Source organism: Garra rufa, chromosome 7, assembly GCF_049309525.1.
Source record: "Garra rufa chromosome 7, GarRuf1.0, whole genome shotgun sequence".
In the NCBI taxonomy this organism is placed as follows: Eukaryota; Metazoa; Chordata; class Actinopteri; order Cypriniformes; family Cyprinidae; genus Garra; species Garra rufa.
Window position 1 is genome coordinate 29,855,818 of NC_133367.1, and position 15,418 is coordinate 29,871,235.

Genomic DNA, 15,418 nt, shown 5'->3' on the forward strand with positions numbered 1-15,418 from the left:
TATAATTTCAACTTTATTTTTTAAATATTTTGTCTTTTTATAATATTTTGACTCTTTGTTCTCGGAATTTTGACTTTATTCTCGGAATTTCGACTTTATTGTTGTAATATTTTGTCTTTATTCTCATAATATTTAGGCTATTATATAAACATTTTGAATTTATACTTATAATTTCAACTTTATTTTTTAAATATTTTGTCTTTTTATAATATTTTGACTCTTTGTTCTCGGAATTTTGACTTTATTCTCGGAATTTCGACTTTATTGTTGTAATATTTTGTCTTTATTCTCATAATATTTAGACTATTATATAAACATTTTCAATTTATACTTATAATTTCAACTTTATTTTTTAAATATTTTGTCTTTTTATAATATTTTGACTCTTTGTTCTCGGAATTTTGACTTTATTCTCATAATTTCGACTTTATTGTTGTAATATTTTGTCTTTATTCTCATAATATTTAGACTATTATATAAACATTTTGAATTTATACTTATAATTACAACTTTATTTTTTAAATATTTTGTCTTTTTATAATATTTTGACTCTTTGTTCTTGGAATTTTGACTTTATTCTCGGAATTTCGACTTTATTGTTGTAATATTTTGTCTTTATTCTCATAATATTTAGACTATTATATAAACATTTTCAATTTATACTTATAATTTCAACTTTATTTTTTAAATATTTTGTCTTTTTATAATATTTTGACTCTTTGTTCTCGGAATTTTGACTTTATTCTCATAATTTCGACTTTATTGTTGTAATATTTTGTCTTTATTCTCATAATATTTAGACTATTATATAAACATTTTGAATTTATACTCATAATTACAACTTTATTTTTTAAATATTTTGTCTTTTTTATAATATTTTGACTCTTTGTTCTCTTAATTTTGACTTTATTCTCGTAATTTCAACTTTATTCTTGTTTCCACTTTATTCTCAAAATATTACGACTTTAATCTCATAATCTTAGATTTGATTTTATTTTTAATGTGGCACTAAAATGCCGCCATAAAAAAACAACAACTTATCTATATTGTGAATTTGTCTTTTTTTGGGTAAACAAATTTTCATTTTTGCTGAAACTTGTAGTTTTTGCTCTCATTGACATGTGTCCAGATGGCCGACGGTGAGGTTGTGAACGGCTCTGCGGATAACCAGGATGTGGCGCCGTCGAGTAAGAAATCTGGACGTGCTTCGCTGCTCGATAGCGGGGAAGACTTTACAATGCTGGATGATGTGGAAGACGACGTGGATGACGACCTCCCGCCTTTAGAGGACGCAGGTGGAGGAAAGAAGAAAGACAGTCCTGCTAAAGACGCTACAAAAGCAGATCAAACGCCTTCTATAGAACAGGAAGAGTGGCTGGATGTTTTAGGTACCTTTTTTACACCTTTTGTAGTCATTGTGGTGGCAATAATTCATTAAATGATAGAGATGAACACTAGAGTGGGCAAAAATCTAGATGTAAAGAATGATGGTGATTTTGAGCTCGTTTTATGATATTTGCTGTTCGAACACACAGGAAATGGGCAGCTGAGAAAGAAAGTTGTGGAAGCCGGAGCCGGTCCAGACAGCAGACCCCAGAGAGGCCAAAATGTCACAATACATCTTAAAACCACTCTTACTGATGGAACTGTGGTAGAAGAGCAGCCAAACTTATCTTTTACACTTGGTGATGGGGATGTCCTTCAGGTATTATATTATATTATATTATATGTGACCCTGGGCCACAAAACCAGACATAAGGGTCATTTTTGTGAAATTGAGATTGTTAGGATAGGACAATATTTGGCTGAGATACAACTATTTGAAAATCTGGAATCTGAAGGTGCAAAAAAAACCTAAATATTGAGAAAATCGCCTTTAAAGTTCTTAACAATGCATATTACTAATCAAAAATTCAGTTTTTAAATATTTACGGTAGGAAATTTACAACATATCTTAATGGAACACTATCTTTATTTAATATCCTAATGATTTTTGCCATAAAAAAAATCAATCATTTTGAACCATACAATGTATTTTTGGCTATTGCTACGGATATACCTATGCTACTTATGACTGCTTTTGTGGTTTTAAACATTAGTTTTATTTATACTTTTAATTTTTTTTTTTTTTTCAGGACCCTCAATTGTTTTCTAAAAATAAATTATTAAGAATTATTAAAACATGTCTTATTGTTCCTATTCTAATTAGGCACTGGATCTTACTGTACAGCTGATGGAAATGGGTGAAAAGGCGTTGATAGAAGCAGATGCTAAATATGCATATGGTGCTCTTGGCAGGTTAGTAATAATAAATTTATTATAATTTTTATATCTAATTTACATTTTTATATTATTTTATTGGTGTTTTATTGAAAATGTGTTTCTTTATTTTGTATCTGTTTTTTTAAATCTTATTTGGTCTTTTTATTTAATATCTTACTGTATTTTATATCTTGTCTTATATTTTATTGGATCTTTATTTAATTTTTATATCTTATCTAATTTTTTTATAACTTGTTTTGTCTTTATTTTATTCTTTGATTTTTTTTAAAGATCTTATTTAATCTTTATTTATTTATATATTTATTTATAATCTTTACAGAACTGCTTGTATAACAGGTCCCTTCATTGTGTTCCCAATTATTACCAGCAGATGGAGCGGCAGACCCCCAAATCAGAACAGAGTGTTCAAAAACTATTTCATATAAATAATTTCTGAAAAAAAACAGTTTTCAACATTGAAAAAATAGGAATTGTTTATTCTGTATGAAATCAGCATATTAGAATGATTTCTGAAGGATCACATGACTGAAGACTGGAGTAATGATGCTGTAAATTTAGCTTTGCATCACAGAAATAAATTACATTTCAAAATATATGAACATAAAAAACTTATTTTTTTCTAAAATATAGTAGCACTTCACAATATAACTTTTTTCAAGTATTTATGATTGAATATTTGGTCTTATTTTTATACAGAAGTGTACATGGGGGAAAGTGGGGTGATTTGTGCCAGGGGGGAAGAAATTGGTCATGTGACCACATACTTTTGAAGAGCCATCCAATTTACCTATCCCTCAAAGAAGAGAGACACGTGGCATGAGGGCAAAGCACATTTTAGCTCAAAAAACTGTTTTTTGCCTTTCAAAGTAAAATTTATGTGATCAAGGTTTTTTGATTGTTGCGTCTGAACAATTATAGACACGTTTGAAAATATTTCACACATGTTTTAGTGCTTTAGTAGGCTACACAGTGAGTCTATACAGTTAGCATAATGTTAGTCTTTCAAAATTGTCGGTCTGGGGTGATTTGTGCCAAAGGGGCAGGGTTAAGTTGTGCCAGTGGGATGTTAAGTAATAGTCCGGATGTAGACCAAGGCTGACCAACCCTGTTCCTGGAGATCTACTTACCTACAGACTTTAGTTCCAGTCCTGCTCCCACACAGCTGTCTGTAATTATCACATGCTACCTAAGAGATTAATTAGCTGGTTCAGGGGTGTTTGATTAGGGTTGGAGCTGAACTTTGTAGGATGGTAGATCTCCAGGAACAGGGTTGGTGATCCCTGATCTAGATCTACATACCCACAGAGATAATCTGTATAAGGAGATGAGCGTGCCTCATCAGTGTTTGATTTACCTGCCGTTTGTCAGTTTTTTAAGTGGCCTAAGTCACAATGGGATGTTCAGAAATGTTCATAAGAAAGTAACTTCTTTCCTGTATGTTACATAATTGACAGACAGCGTTGTAATTATTCACAAATATCATATATTGTGTATTTGAGTTTTTTTGTGTTTTCCGAAAAAGTAGAAAATATGACATGCCAATAGTTTAATAGGGTAACGATATCTAAATATTTTTATATTATAATATCTCAATTTTGTATTGAATTTGTCTTGATTTTATATAGCATTACAGTTCATGACATTAAAATGTTCTTTTTAACTTAAATAATCACTGGCACAATTTACCCCAAAGGCACAAAGGCAAGTTGTGCCACGAGACCACTTTTTTTTCTGAAAGCTATAATTCTGAATCGGTTTATTTCAGATCCAAAGTTATTGTTCCCGGGGATGCACCACATCCTGAAATATATGTACATGCTTAAGTTGGAGGGATGACTGTCATGGCTTCACTATAAAGTCACTTTGAGTAAAAACTGGCACAACTCACCCCACTTTCCCCTATGTGACACATCCTCATTTCACATCCTCTGTGTGACTCTTAACCCTGTCCATCTCCTCCATCAGCTCTACTCCTGCTGTTCCTCCTGATGCTGATCTCATCCTGGAGGTTCAGCTGTTGTCGGCTGATGAAGCTTCAGACCTGGAGCTTATGCCTCCTTCTGAGAGAATCAGTTTGGCCAACAGTAAGCGAGAGCGAGGAAACGTCCACTACCAGCGCGCCGACTACGCCTTTGCCATCAACTCCTACGGAATCGCGCTACAGATAACCGAAGCAACTTTCAGAGGTGATGCTGCTTCATTCATGACTCATTCAGTTTATTTCCTAATACATCAAGTTTAGGTACACCTTGCAGAATCAGCAAAATGTAATTTTGAGGGATCATAGAGAATACATGTAATTTTTTTAGTACTGACCTGAATAAGATATTTCACATAAAATGTTAACCTACAGTCCACAAGAGAAAATAATAATTGAATTTATAAAAATGACCCTGTTCAAAAGTTTACTCAAAAGTTGATTCTTAATACTGTGTTGTTGCCTGAATGATCCATAGCTGTGTTTTTTTTTTTTTTGTTTAGTGATAGTTGTTCATAAGTCCCTTGTTTGTCCTGAACAGTTAAAATCCATCAGGTCCTACAAATTCCTTGGTTTTCCAGCATTTTTGTGTATTTGAACTCTTTCCAACAATGACTGTATGATTTTTAAATCCATATTTTTTCAAATGCCAAATCAGTTAAACCATTGCATTGCAAAATGATTCAAAGTGCTCCAATTGGATTGTGTATTGCAAATCATTTGATTCAGATCAGAACTTTCAAGTGGATATGTGAATACTTGATTCAGATCGAGACTTCGGTGCAGGTCCGCAAATCATTAGATTTAGATTGTGACTTCAGATTGCGTGTCAAGAATCATTTGATTTAGATCTGGACTTTGGAGAAGGTTTGTGAATCAATTAATTAAGTTTGGAACTTTGCATATATGTAAATGATTTAATTCAGAATGGGAGCTTCAGATCGCATATTGTGAGTCATTTGATTTAGCTCGGGACTTTGGAGTGGGTTCGCTAATCATTTTATATAGATTGGAACTTTGCATAAATGTGAATCATTTGATTCAGATTGGAACTTCTGAGTGGGTATGTGAATATTTGATTCAGATCGAGATTTCGGAGCAGGTTCATTTGATTCAGTTAGGGACTTCAGATATCATGAATCTTTTTTATTTAGATCGGGACTTCGGAGCGGGTATGCGAATCATTTGATTTAGATCGGAACTTTGTACATATGTGACCCTGGACCACAAAACCAGTCTTAGGCCCCGTTTACACGAAGGGAAAACGCAGATATTTCCCTGCGGTTTGGCCTCTCATTTACACGAAAACCCCGTTTTTATCACAGAAAACGATTATTTCTAAAAACTCCGGCCAAAGTGGATAAATTAGAAAACGCTGTTTTCAAAAGCCTCCGTTTTCACTGTCCACACTACAACGTGAAAACGGAGGCTTTTGAAAACGATGACGCATTTTTATAGTCATGTGACTCATATTGTACCAATAAATATCTATGTTTACACCAGTAATTGTGCCTGTGCTATTCACTGTCACACTGCTGCTAAAGAGATTTACCTTGTACACTCTTCAAATTACAGTCCTAAAATGATGACGGAAAATGTACTCACAGTTGCTGTCCTGCAAAACATGACGACAACTGCTTTTCAGATAAAATATGAATGAGCGTGATATAGACGCGTCAGTGGATAATGAGATATTTCCGTAAATTATCCCGCCAGAAGAATTGCGTGAAAACTTATTACGTCTGTATAATTTTGGAGGCTTTACGCATGCGCAGTAAGGCGAATTTGATGTTTTCCTACGTTTCAGTGTGGATGAGAAACTTTTGGGAAACGCGAGTGTGGACGGAGAGTGTTTTAAAATGAAAACTCCGTTTTCAAATGTATCCGGATTAATGTAAACGTAGCCTTAAGCAGCACGGGTATATTTGTAGCGATAGCCAAAAATACATTGTATGGGTCAAAATTAGCGATTTTTCTTTTATGCCAAAAATCATTAGGATTTTAAGTAAAGATCATGTTCATGTCCATGAAGATATTTTGTAAATTTTCTACTATAAATATATAAAAACTTTATTTTTGATTAGTAACGTGCATTGCTAAGAACTTCATTTGGACAATTTAAAGGCGATTTTCTTAATATTTCGATTTTTTTTTCAACCTCAGATTCCAGGTTTTCAAATAGTTGTATCTCAGACAAACATTGTCCTATTTTAACAAACAACATATCAATGGGAAGCTAATTTACTCAGCTTTCAGATGACGTAAGAATCTCAATTTCGACAAATTTACACTTATGACTGATTTTGTGGTCCAGGGTCACATAGGTGAATCATTTGATTCAGATCAGGTCTTTGGAGTGGGTTTGCGAATCATTTGGTTCAGATCGGAACTTCAGACTTGGTTTGCAAATCATTTGATTCAGGTTGAGACTTCGGTGGAGGTCTGCGAATCATTTGATTCAGTTCAGGACCTCAGATCGTGTATATTTAATCATTTGATATAGATTGGAATTTTGCATAAATGCGATTGGATTGGATTGCCTTTGAGTGGGTATGTGAATATTTGATTCAGAACGAGATTTCGATGCAGGTTCGCAAATCATTTGATTTAGTTAGGGACTTCAAATCGTGTATCATGAATCTTTTGATTTAGATCGGGACTTTGGAGCGGGTTTGCGAATCATTTGATTTAGGTTGGAGTTTTTTATATGTGAGTCATTTGATTCAGATCGCGACTTTAGATTGCAAGACGTAAATCATTCGATTTTGATCGGGACTTTGGAGCAGATTTGTGAATCGTTTGATTTAGATTGGAACTTTGTATACATGTGAATCATTTGATTAAGATCGAGACTTCGGTGCAGGTTCGCGAATCATTTAATTCAGTTCGGGACCTCAGACTGTGAATCATTTGGTTCAGATCGGAACTTCAGAGTGGGTTTGCGAATCATTTGATTCAGTTCAGTTCACCTCAGATCTCGTATCGCAATTCCTTTTGATTTAGATCTGGACTTCGGAGTGGGTTTGTGAATCATTTGATTTAGATTAGAACTTTGCATATATGTGAATCGTTTAATTTCGATCGGGACTTTGGAATAGGTTTGTAAATCGTTTGATTTAGATTGAAACTTTGCATATATGTAAATCATTTGATTCAGTTCAGGACCTCAGGTTGTGTATCGCAAATTATTTGATTTGGATTGGGACTTCGGAGTGGGTTTGCAAATCATTTGGTTCAGATCGAGACTTCAGTGCAGGTTCACAAATCATTTTTTTCAGTTAGAGACCTCAAATCAGATCATTTGATTTAGATCTTTTGAACGGAATGAAGAAGTGCACATTTTTCTTATTTTGCCTAAATATCATTTTTTTTTTCATTTAGTCATGCCTTTTACAAGCTACAGAAGATACTTACATGTTCCCCAGAATATAAAAAAGTCAAATTTTCACTGATCTTCAAATTCAAAAAGTTTTCACCCCCATATTAATGCATGGTTTTTCCTACTGGAGCATCAGTGAGCGTTTGAACCGTCGGTAATAGTTGCATATGAGTCCCTCAGATGTCCGCAGTGTGAAAAGATGGCTCTCAAAATCATACAGTTGTTGTTGAGAAGGGTTTAAATACACAAAAATGGCAGTTTCAGGACAAACAAGGGACTCATGAACAACTATCACTAAACAAACCAACACAACTGTGGATCATTGAGGTAACAACTTAGTATTAAGAATCAAGTGTATGCAAACTTCTGAATGGGGTAATTTTTATTAATTCAACAATTCAGGGATGTATGATCCCTCTTATTTTGGTCAAATAATTAACATTTTGTAGATACACTGCAAGGTTTATGTAAAGTTTTGCCCTAAACTGTACGTCTGTAATCACATTATTCTTTTATCGTAGTGGACATCAGTCAACAAGAAGAGGAGGAACTTTTGGACATGAAGGTGAAATGTCTGAATAACATGGCCGCTGCTCAACTCAAGCTAGACCACTATGAAGCTGCACTGCGCTCTTGCGTCTCTGTCCTGGCGCACCAGCCGGACAATGTCAAAGCCCTGTTCCGCAAAGGCAAGGTTGGTTCCCTGGGTTCAGATGCGTATCGTTTTCACTTGCTCTCATTAAATAGTAATGCACTGCTGGTTTGGGACACAGCGAAATCGGTTGTCCGGTCATTCAGTTCTTTCGTTTAGGTTTCCGGCCACAGCTGAGAAAAAAAAAAAACTCCAAAAGAACAGCTTGAGATGTGTTGAGATGAGAAAGTGCTGATGTGTGACGTGTTTTTGTGTCCGCAGGTACTGGCTCTGCAGGGCGAGTACGCTGAAGCCATTAAAACACTGAAAAGAGCATTGAAGTTGGAGCCAAGTAATAAGGTAACACAAGTGACAGTTTAACAGAATCACTTTCAGTAACTCTATCACAGATGAGCACACAGATGAACATGTTTTATTTTGTATTAAAAAATATGTAAAATGTATATTTGTTATATCTTTAATTTTTAGCTTTGTTTGTTATATTATATGATTTTATCTTTATTTTATCTTATTACTACATACATGAAAAAATGTTTTTATTAGCAATTTGTAACTGCTGAGAATTTCCTTTGATATCTTCTTTATTTTTCATATATTTTTAATTTTTTTGATCTTTTTAAATTTATTTTAATTTGTATTGTTTTATTGCAAAGTGGTATTTGTTAAGAACTCTTCTTTTATATTTTATTGTATTCTATATCTTTATTTTATATTATTTTATATCTAAGTTTATTTTTTTATATCTTTATCTATTTTATTTTTGTATTATTTTATTTGTCTTTTATTGAAATGTCTTTTTAATCTTTCGTTTTATCATATCTTCATAACTTGGTTTATTTTATATCGTATTTTATCTTTATATTATGATTTAATATGATTTATATTTGATTTAATCTTTATTTTATATTCTTTATTTTTTCTAATTGAAGGTTTTCACATCTTATTTCATCTTTATTTGCTTTTACATCTTGTCTTTATTTTACATCTGAAATTTTATTTTATCTTTTTTCTTATTTGTCTTTTATTGAAAATTAGTGTCTGTCGAGAACTATTTATTTTCATTTTTTTTTGTATTGCATACATTACAAAACTTGTGTTTTATTGAAAATTGCTATTTTTGAGAGCAAATTTGTATAGCAGAATTTGTATGCCAGAATCATGTGCATTCCCCATTATAACCAGCAGATGGAGCTACAGACCCCTAAATCCAGTCCGACTGCAGACAGAACACAGTGTTCAAAAACTCCTAGGATCGCATTTCTTTCCGTGTCTATAAATAGCCAGGTCCCTCCGCACACTTGCCATATCTAAAGCAGCGTTGGCCTGCTCCTCTTACACAGGCGGATGGATGAGGTTCCCTGTGTCCCTCCATCTGACAGCTCCTGACTGCTGTATGACCAGCCTGCCACTGCCAAGCCACCTACGTCTGCACTTTTACACCTCTCTCTTCTCATGTGTCTGGCCTTTAGACACGCTCCAATGCAGAATTCCTTCAAACAACCTGATCCCATCTCGCCACATTGCCTTCACCCTACTTGTTTTAGTCATTAGCCAGTAATTAAACATTAGCGGTAATTAAACTAAATGGCAGGTTGTCATTGTGTGTTTTGGGCGGCTCCTGGAAATCTACATTCAAAGTGCCATTCACAGCCCTCGCTCCTTGCTTATTATTAATAATGACACGCTATTTCATCTAATTAGCCTTCATTTGTTAAGCGTCATGTTTGAACTGTAATTTTGATGTTTGTAGGTTACGCTTTGATTTAGCAGTGTTTCTTCACCATAATGACTCTTTTGAAGTAGCCATATAAGGTCAGGTATTTAAATGATTTAGTTCACAAATTAATCTTCTTCAAAACAAATTGACAAACTTTTTAAAACCAGTTCATTAAATCTGATCAATTTAGATTTGTTTGAACAATTCACACTCAACTGTCGAATGAATTAGTTTGTAAATGAAACAGCGATTAATCGATTAACTGTATTTTGAATGAGTTCATTGAAGCAAACTGAGTGAATTCATTTGCTAAAGCGAATCAGATTTACTTGAACTGTTTACACTCAACTGTTGAACAAAACCGTTTAGAAATGAGTCAGTCTTTAAGATTACATGAAGTATGTAGTTATGATGCAGAATGATTAAGTGCACTAAACTCCTGAAGCAACCTGAATGAATGAACCAATTCACTCAAGTAAATCTGAATGATTCAGATTCAGTTGAATGATTCACACTCAACTATTTAATGAGTCAGTTTGGAAATGAATTCTTCTACAAGGTTGCTTGAAATATGTGATGACTCAAAATAGATTAACTGCTTTTTGAACAAACGGTGAACTGGTTTGCTCAAATCTAATCGATTGAGATTCGTTTGAACGATTCACACTCAACTGTTAAACGAATCAGTTCGTAAATTAAACATTCTATAAGATCAGTTGAAACATTTAGAGATATCTTGAAATTAATCTGTTTTTTGCATCAGTTCATTGAAGTAAACTGAATGAACACATTTGCTAAAATAAATCGTAGCGATTCAGATTCACTTCAACTGTTTACACTCAACATTTGAACAAATCAGTTTAGAAATGAGTCATTCTTTAAAATGAATTATGTAGTTATTGTGCAAAATGAATCATTGAACTGTTTTTGTTTGTGAACCAGCCTATTAAAGCAAACTGAATGAATGAAACTATTCACTCTGAAATCTGAATGTTTCAGATTCACTTGAACTGTTTACACTCAACTGTTGAACAGATCAGTTCATAATTTAATCATTAATCAATTAACTATTTCTTGAATCAATCCATTGAAGCAAATCGAGGGAACTGATTAGTTAAAATCTAAACAATTTAGATTCAATTGAACAATTCACACTCAACTATTCAGTGAGTCAGTTTGGAAATGAATCATCTTTTGAACAAATTAGTTAGTAAATGAAACATTCTACAAGATCAATTGAAATTTTTAGTGATATCTTGATATCTGTTTTTTGAATCAGTTTGATGAAACAAATTGAGTGAACTCATTTGCTGAATTTGGAACGATTCAGATTCACTTGTACTGTTTACACTCAAATGTTGAACAAATCAGTTTAGAAATTAATCATTTTTAAAGATTGAATTATGAATTATGTAGTTACACTGCAGAATGAATAAGTGAACCAAGCTGTTGAAGCAAACTGAATGAATAAACCAATTCACTCCAGTAAATCTAAATGATTCAGATTCACTTTAATGATTCACACTCAACTGTTGAACAGATCAGCTCATAAAATAATCAATAATGAATGAACTCTTGAATTCGCCCATTTAATCAAACTGAACTGATTTGCCAAAATATGAACAAATTTAGATTCAGATTCACTTGGACTGTTTACACTCAACTGTTTAACAAATCAGTTTAGAAATGAATCATTTTTAAAGATCACTTGAATTATGTAGTTACACTGTAGAATTAATAAGTGAACTAAACTGTTGAAGCAAACCGAATGAATAAACCAATTCACTTCAGTAAATCGGAATGATTCAGATTCACTTTAATGATTCACGCTCAACTGTTGAACAGATCAGCTCATAAAATAATCAATAATCAATTAACTATTTCTTGAATTCACCCATTTAAACAAACTGAACTGATTTGCCAAAATATGAACAAATTTAGATTCAGATTTACTTGGACTGTTTACACTCAACTGTTGAACAAATCAGTTTAGAAATGAATCATTTTTTTAAGATCACTTGTGGTCAATGACTCAAAATGAAAAGATTAACTGTCTTTTGAACAAAATGTGTGAACCAGTTCATTAAAATCCATTTGAACAATTTAGATTCATTTGAAGAATGAACACTGAGCTATTGAAAAATGTTTTTTGAAATTGTGTTTTCATGTTCTCATATACCGTCTGCACAGTCACTGGAAAGACCTCAGAGGTCTTGGATTTTGAAGTCATACAAGACAAAACTGATGTGTGAGATCCATATAAAGACATGTTTCATTGGTACAAAATGCTTTCACTTCTGTTTTTGTGTTCTGTAGCATTGCAGCTGATATTGGAAAACACGTGAATGTGTTTTTTTTAATCTTGACTTGGTTTGCATCTTGACTTTTCTTAGGCTTTCACTCAATCTTTGACAGCACTGTCATGTTTAATCATTTTCGTGCCGCCCAAATGTGTCGGTGTGCTGCAGTGAGCAACAGTTTCATCAGCCTGACGATACCCCACACACACACACACACACACACACACACACACACACACACACTTTTCATGCTCTCTGCCCTTTTCTCGGCAGACCATCCATGCTGAGCTGTCGAAGCTTGTGAAGAAACACTCTGAGCAGAAAGGAGCCGAACAGGCCATGTACAAAAAGATGCTGGGTAACCCGACAAATGCCAGTGTGCAGAAACACCGTGCCAAGTCCTCATGGGTGAGAGCTTAAAACAGCCCCCTTTTCAACTATTTAACACTGTGCACTGTTTATTTATGAGGTTGCATGTCTGTTTACTCTCAACAGGAAGTGGGTTTTACAGATGACAAAACACACATTTATGCCTTAAAGGGATAGTTCACCCAAAAATGAAAATTCTGTCATGTTGTTCCAAACCTGTAAGACCTTTGTTCATCTTCGGATATCTATGCAGGGTCAGAACGCTCTTGGATTTCATCAGAAATATCTTAATTTGTGTTCTGAAGATGAAGGAAGGTCTTATAGGTTTGGAATGACATGAGGGTGAGTAATTAATGACAGAATGTGTCACTTTTTCCCATTGTACACATGTGAATGGATTGAATTTGAATCGAACTTGAGAACTGCATTATCTTGCAAAACTTCTGCCTTCTCTCTCTAAAATATTGTTCTCTTTCATAGGTTCACTCAACGCTGCGTAAGAGCTTACGCATTGGGAACACCCCCAGGTGTGACGATTGTCTGAAGCCTTATAGAATCACGCCAATTTATTGGCTGATGGCGCGAAGCTCCACCTCACGTCTTACGTGACCAACCTAGACAGCGCGCGCGCGCCATCTTATCCCTCAGATTTTCCTCTCTTCAGAAGCGTTCGCTTCTCTCGGTTTTTCTGAAAGCCCAATTTCGACGACTTTGTGGAATTTAGCATTCACTTCAGCGACAGCATTAGTGGAAGAATAATCTCCTAGCGGTGAGTGAGAATGGATTTTCGTCGTTGCCATCCTCCGTGCTCTCGCCTCATTTCGAGCGATGATCAGCATGGTAAGTGCGTCAAATGCATGGGCCTCGCCCACGCGCGCGACGCTATTTGTGGCAATTCTGCATGCAAATGCTGTGAGAACTTTACTTTGAAAACCTTGCATGCTAGACTTGTGGTTTTTGATAATGAATCCGCCGTTTCCTCCCGCCGTGCAGCTCCGGAGGCCTCCTCCCTCCGTGAAGCCGCGGCCTGGAGTTCGGATGTTGAGCTCGAGGTGATGGAGAGCGAGCAGTTTTCACTTTCTCTTCCTCCATCGCCCGAGCGCCGTCGCGCGGTTTCCCCTGTAGTATTTTCTCGCGGCTGTCTTGCGCCCAGCCCGGAGGCACGAGATTTCGTTTCCTTCGGTTTGGAAGACATTTTATTTACCGCGGCTTCCGACTCTGAGGACTTCGGATCCGCGGCGCCCGACGCTCTCCCGCCTAGCGGCCAGGAGGCGCGACCCTCCCCAGCCTATTCTGAGCTGGTTGACGTTTTGACGCAAGCTACGGAGAAATTGAGCTTAGATTGGCCGGATGAACCTCGTGAGTCCCAGTCATCTAAGCTTGATGAGCGTTTTCTTTGTAGCTCTGGGGTGCGTCCAGTGAGACGTAAGCTGCCTTTTTTTCCTGACCTGCATTAGGAAATTTCCAGGTCATGGAAGCAGCCTTTTTCTTACCGTCTCACTAATGCAGCGGCCGCTGACTTCACCAACCTTGTGGGTTCTGTGGAGTAGGGTTATGCTGCAGTCCCTGCTGTTGAGGACACTTTGGCCGCGCATCTCTCGCCTAACTCCGCTCCCTCTTGGAAGTCCTGCCCTCTCCTTCCCTCTAAGCCGTGTAGGACCACTTCCGCTTTAATCGGTAAGTCCTACATGGCGGTGGGACAGGCAGGTGCAGCTCTTCACACCATGGCCATTCTTCAGGCCTATCAGGCGGATGTTTTAAAGGAAATGGACGAAGGAGATGGCGTGACTCCCGAAGCAGTTAAGGAGCTTCGCAGAGCTACCGACCTAGCTCTTCGTGCTACTAAGCACACAGCTCGTGCGGTTGGACGCAACATGGCGGGCTTAGTGGCGGCTGAGCGCCACTTGTGGCTGAATCTCACGGAGATTAGGGAGAAAGAGAAGGCTTTCCTTCTCTAGCTCTGGCTTATTCGGCGACGCGGTTTCCACTGTCGTGGATAAGTTCAGGGCTGATAAGACGCAGTCAGCTGCGTTTAAGCAATTCATGCCACGGCATTCGCGCGAGTCGGCTAGCGCTTCATCCTCCAGGGAACGTCCGGCCCCGGGGAAGGAGCCAGTTGGTAGAGTTAGTGACGCGGCGCATCCCCCACCGTACACGGTCTGGAGAGCCCTTGGTCGCCCTGTGACTCGCCAGCGCCCTCGCAAGCGGATTGACTTAAAGCACCCTAGTAAGCCCCCCGTGGCTTCCTCGGGTCGCTCCTGATGTGTGTATCAGGAAGAGGAGAGCTTTCCCCTTCCTGTTGGATCGCGACAGACCGCTGAAGCGTATCTGTCCATCCCCAGTACGCTCTCCTCCACCGACTGCGCAGTCCTTGCCGCTTCGTGCGCTTCAAGGTCAGCAGGCCATTCCTCCTGTGTGGCGATCGTTGAAGGTAGGAGACACCTCAGGTTTTCTCCCCTCAGGGCCGCTGCAGGCTGCGGGTATTGTTCGCGGATGCCTCCCTTTCAGGTTGGGGCGCGGTCTTCGAGGGCAGACCGGCTTGGGGTCTGTGGACAGGCAAGTTCTTCACTTGGCACATAAACTGTCTGGAACTCAGAGCAGTCTTTCTGGCTCTCGTTCACTTTCTTCCGTTCCTGTCGCACTCTCATGTCATCGTCAGGACAGACAATATGGCAGTGGTGTCACACATCAACCGCCAGGGAGGTTCTCGGTCGCGCACCCTGGACAGGCATGCGCGCCA

At 36.9% G+C, this 15,418-nt stretch overlaps 1 protein-coding gene across 1 annotated transcript; it reads left to right on the top strand.

Annotated features, from left to right (window-relative positions):
• The first annotated feature begins 1,129 nt into the window (after nt 1-1,129).
• LOC141338096 (peptidyl-prolyl cis-trans isomerase FKBP8-like) lies at nt 1,130-13,287 on the top strand. Its single transcript, XM_073843658.1, has 8 exons — nt 1,130-1,388; nt 1,536-1,705; nt 2,210-2,298; nt 4,249-4,469; nt 8,162-8,334; nt 8,554-8,631; nt 12,583-12,717; nt 13,159-13,287. The coding sequence occupies exons 1-8, from the start codon at nt 1,130-1,132 to the stop codon at nt 13,285-13,287; spliced, it is 1,254 nt and encodes a 417-aa protein (XP_073699759.1).
• The last annotated feature ends 2,131 nt before the right edge of the window (nt 13,288-15,418 follow it).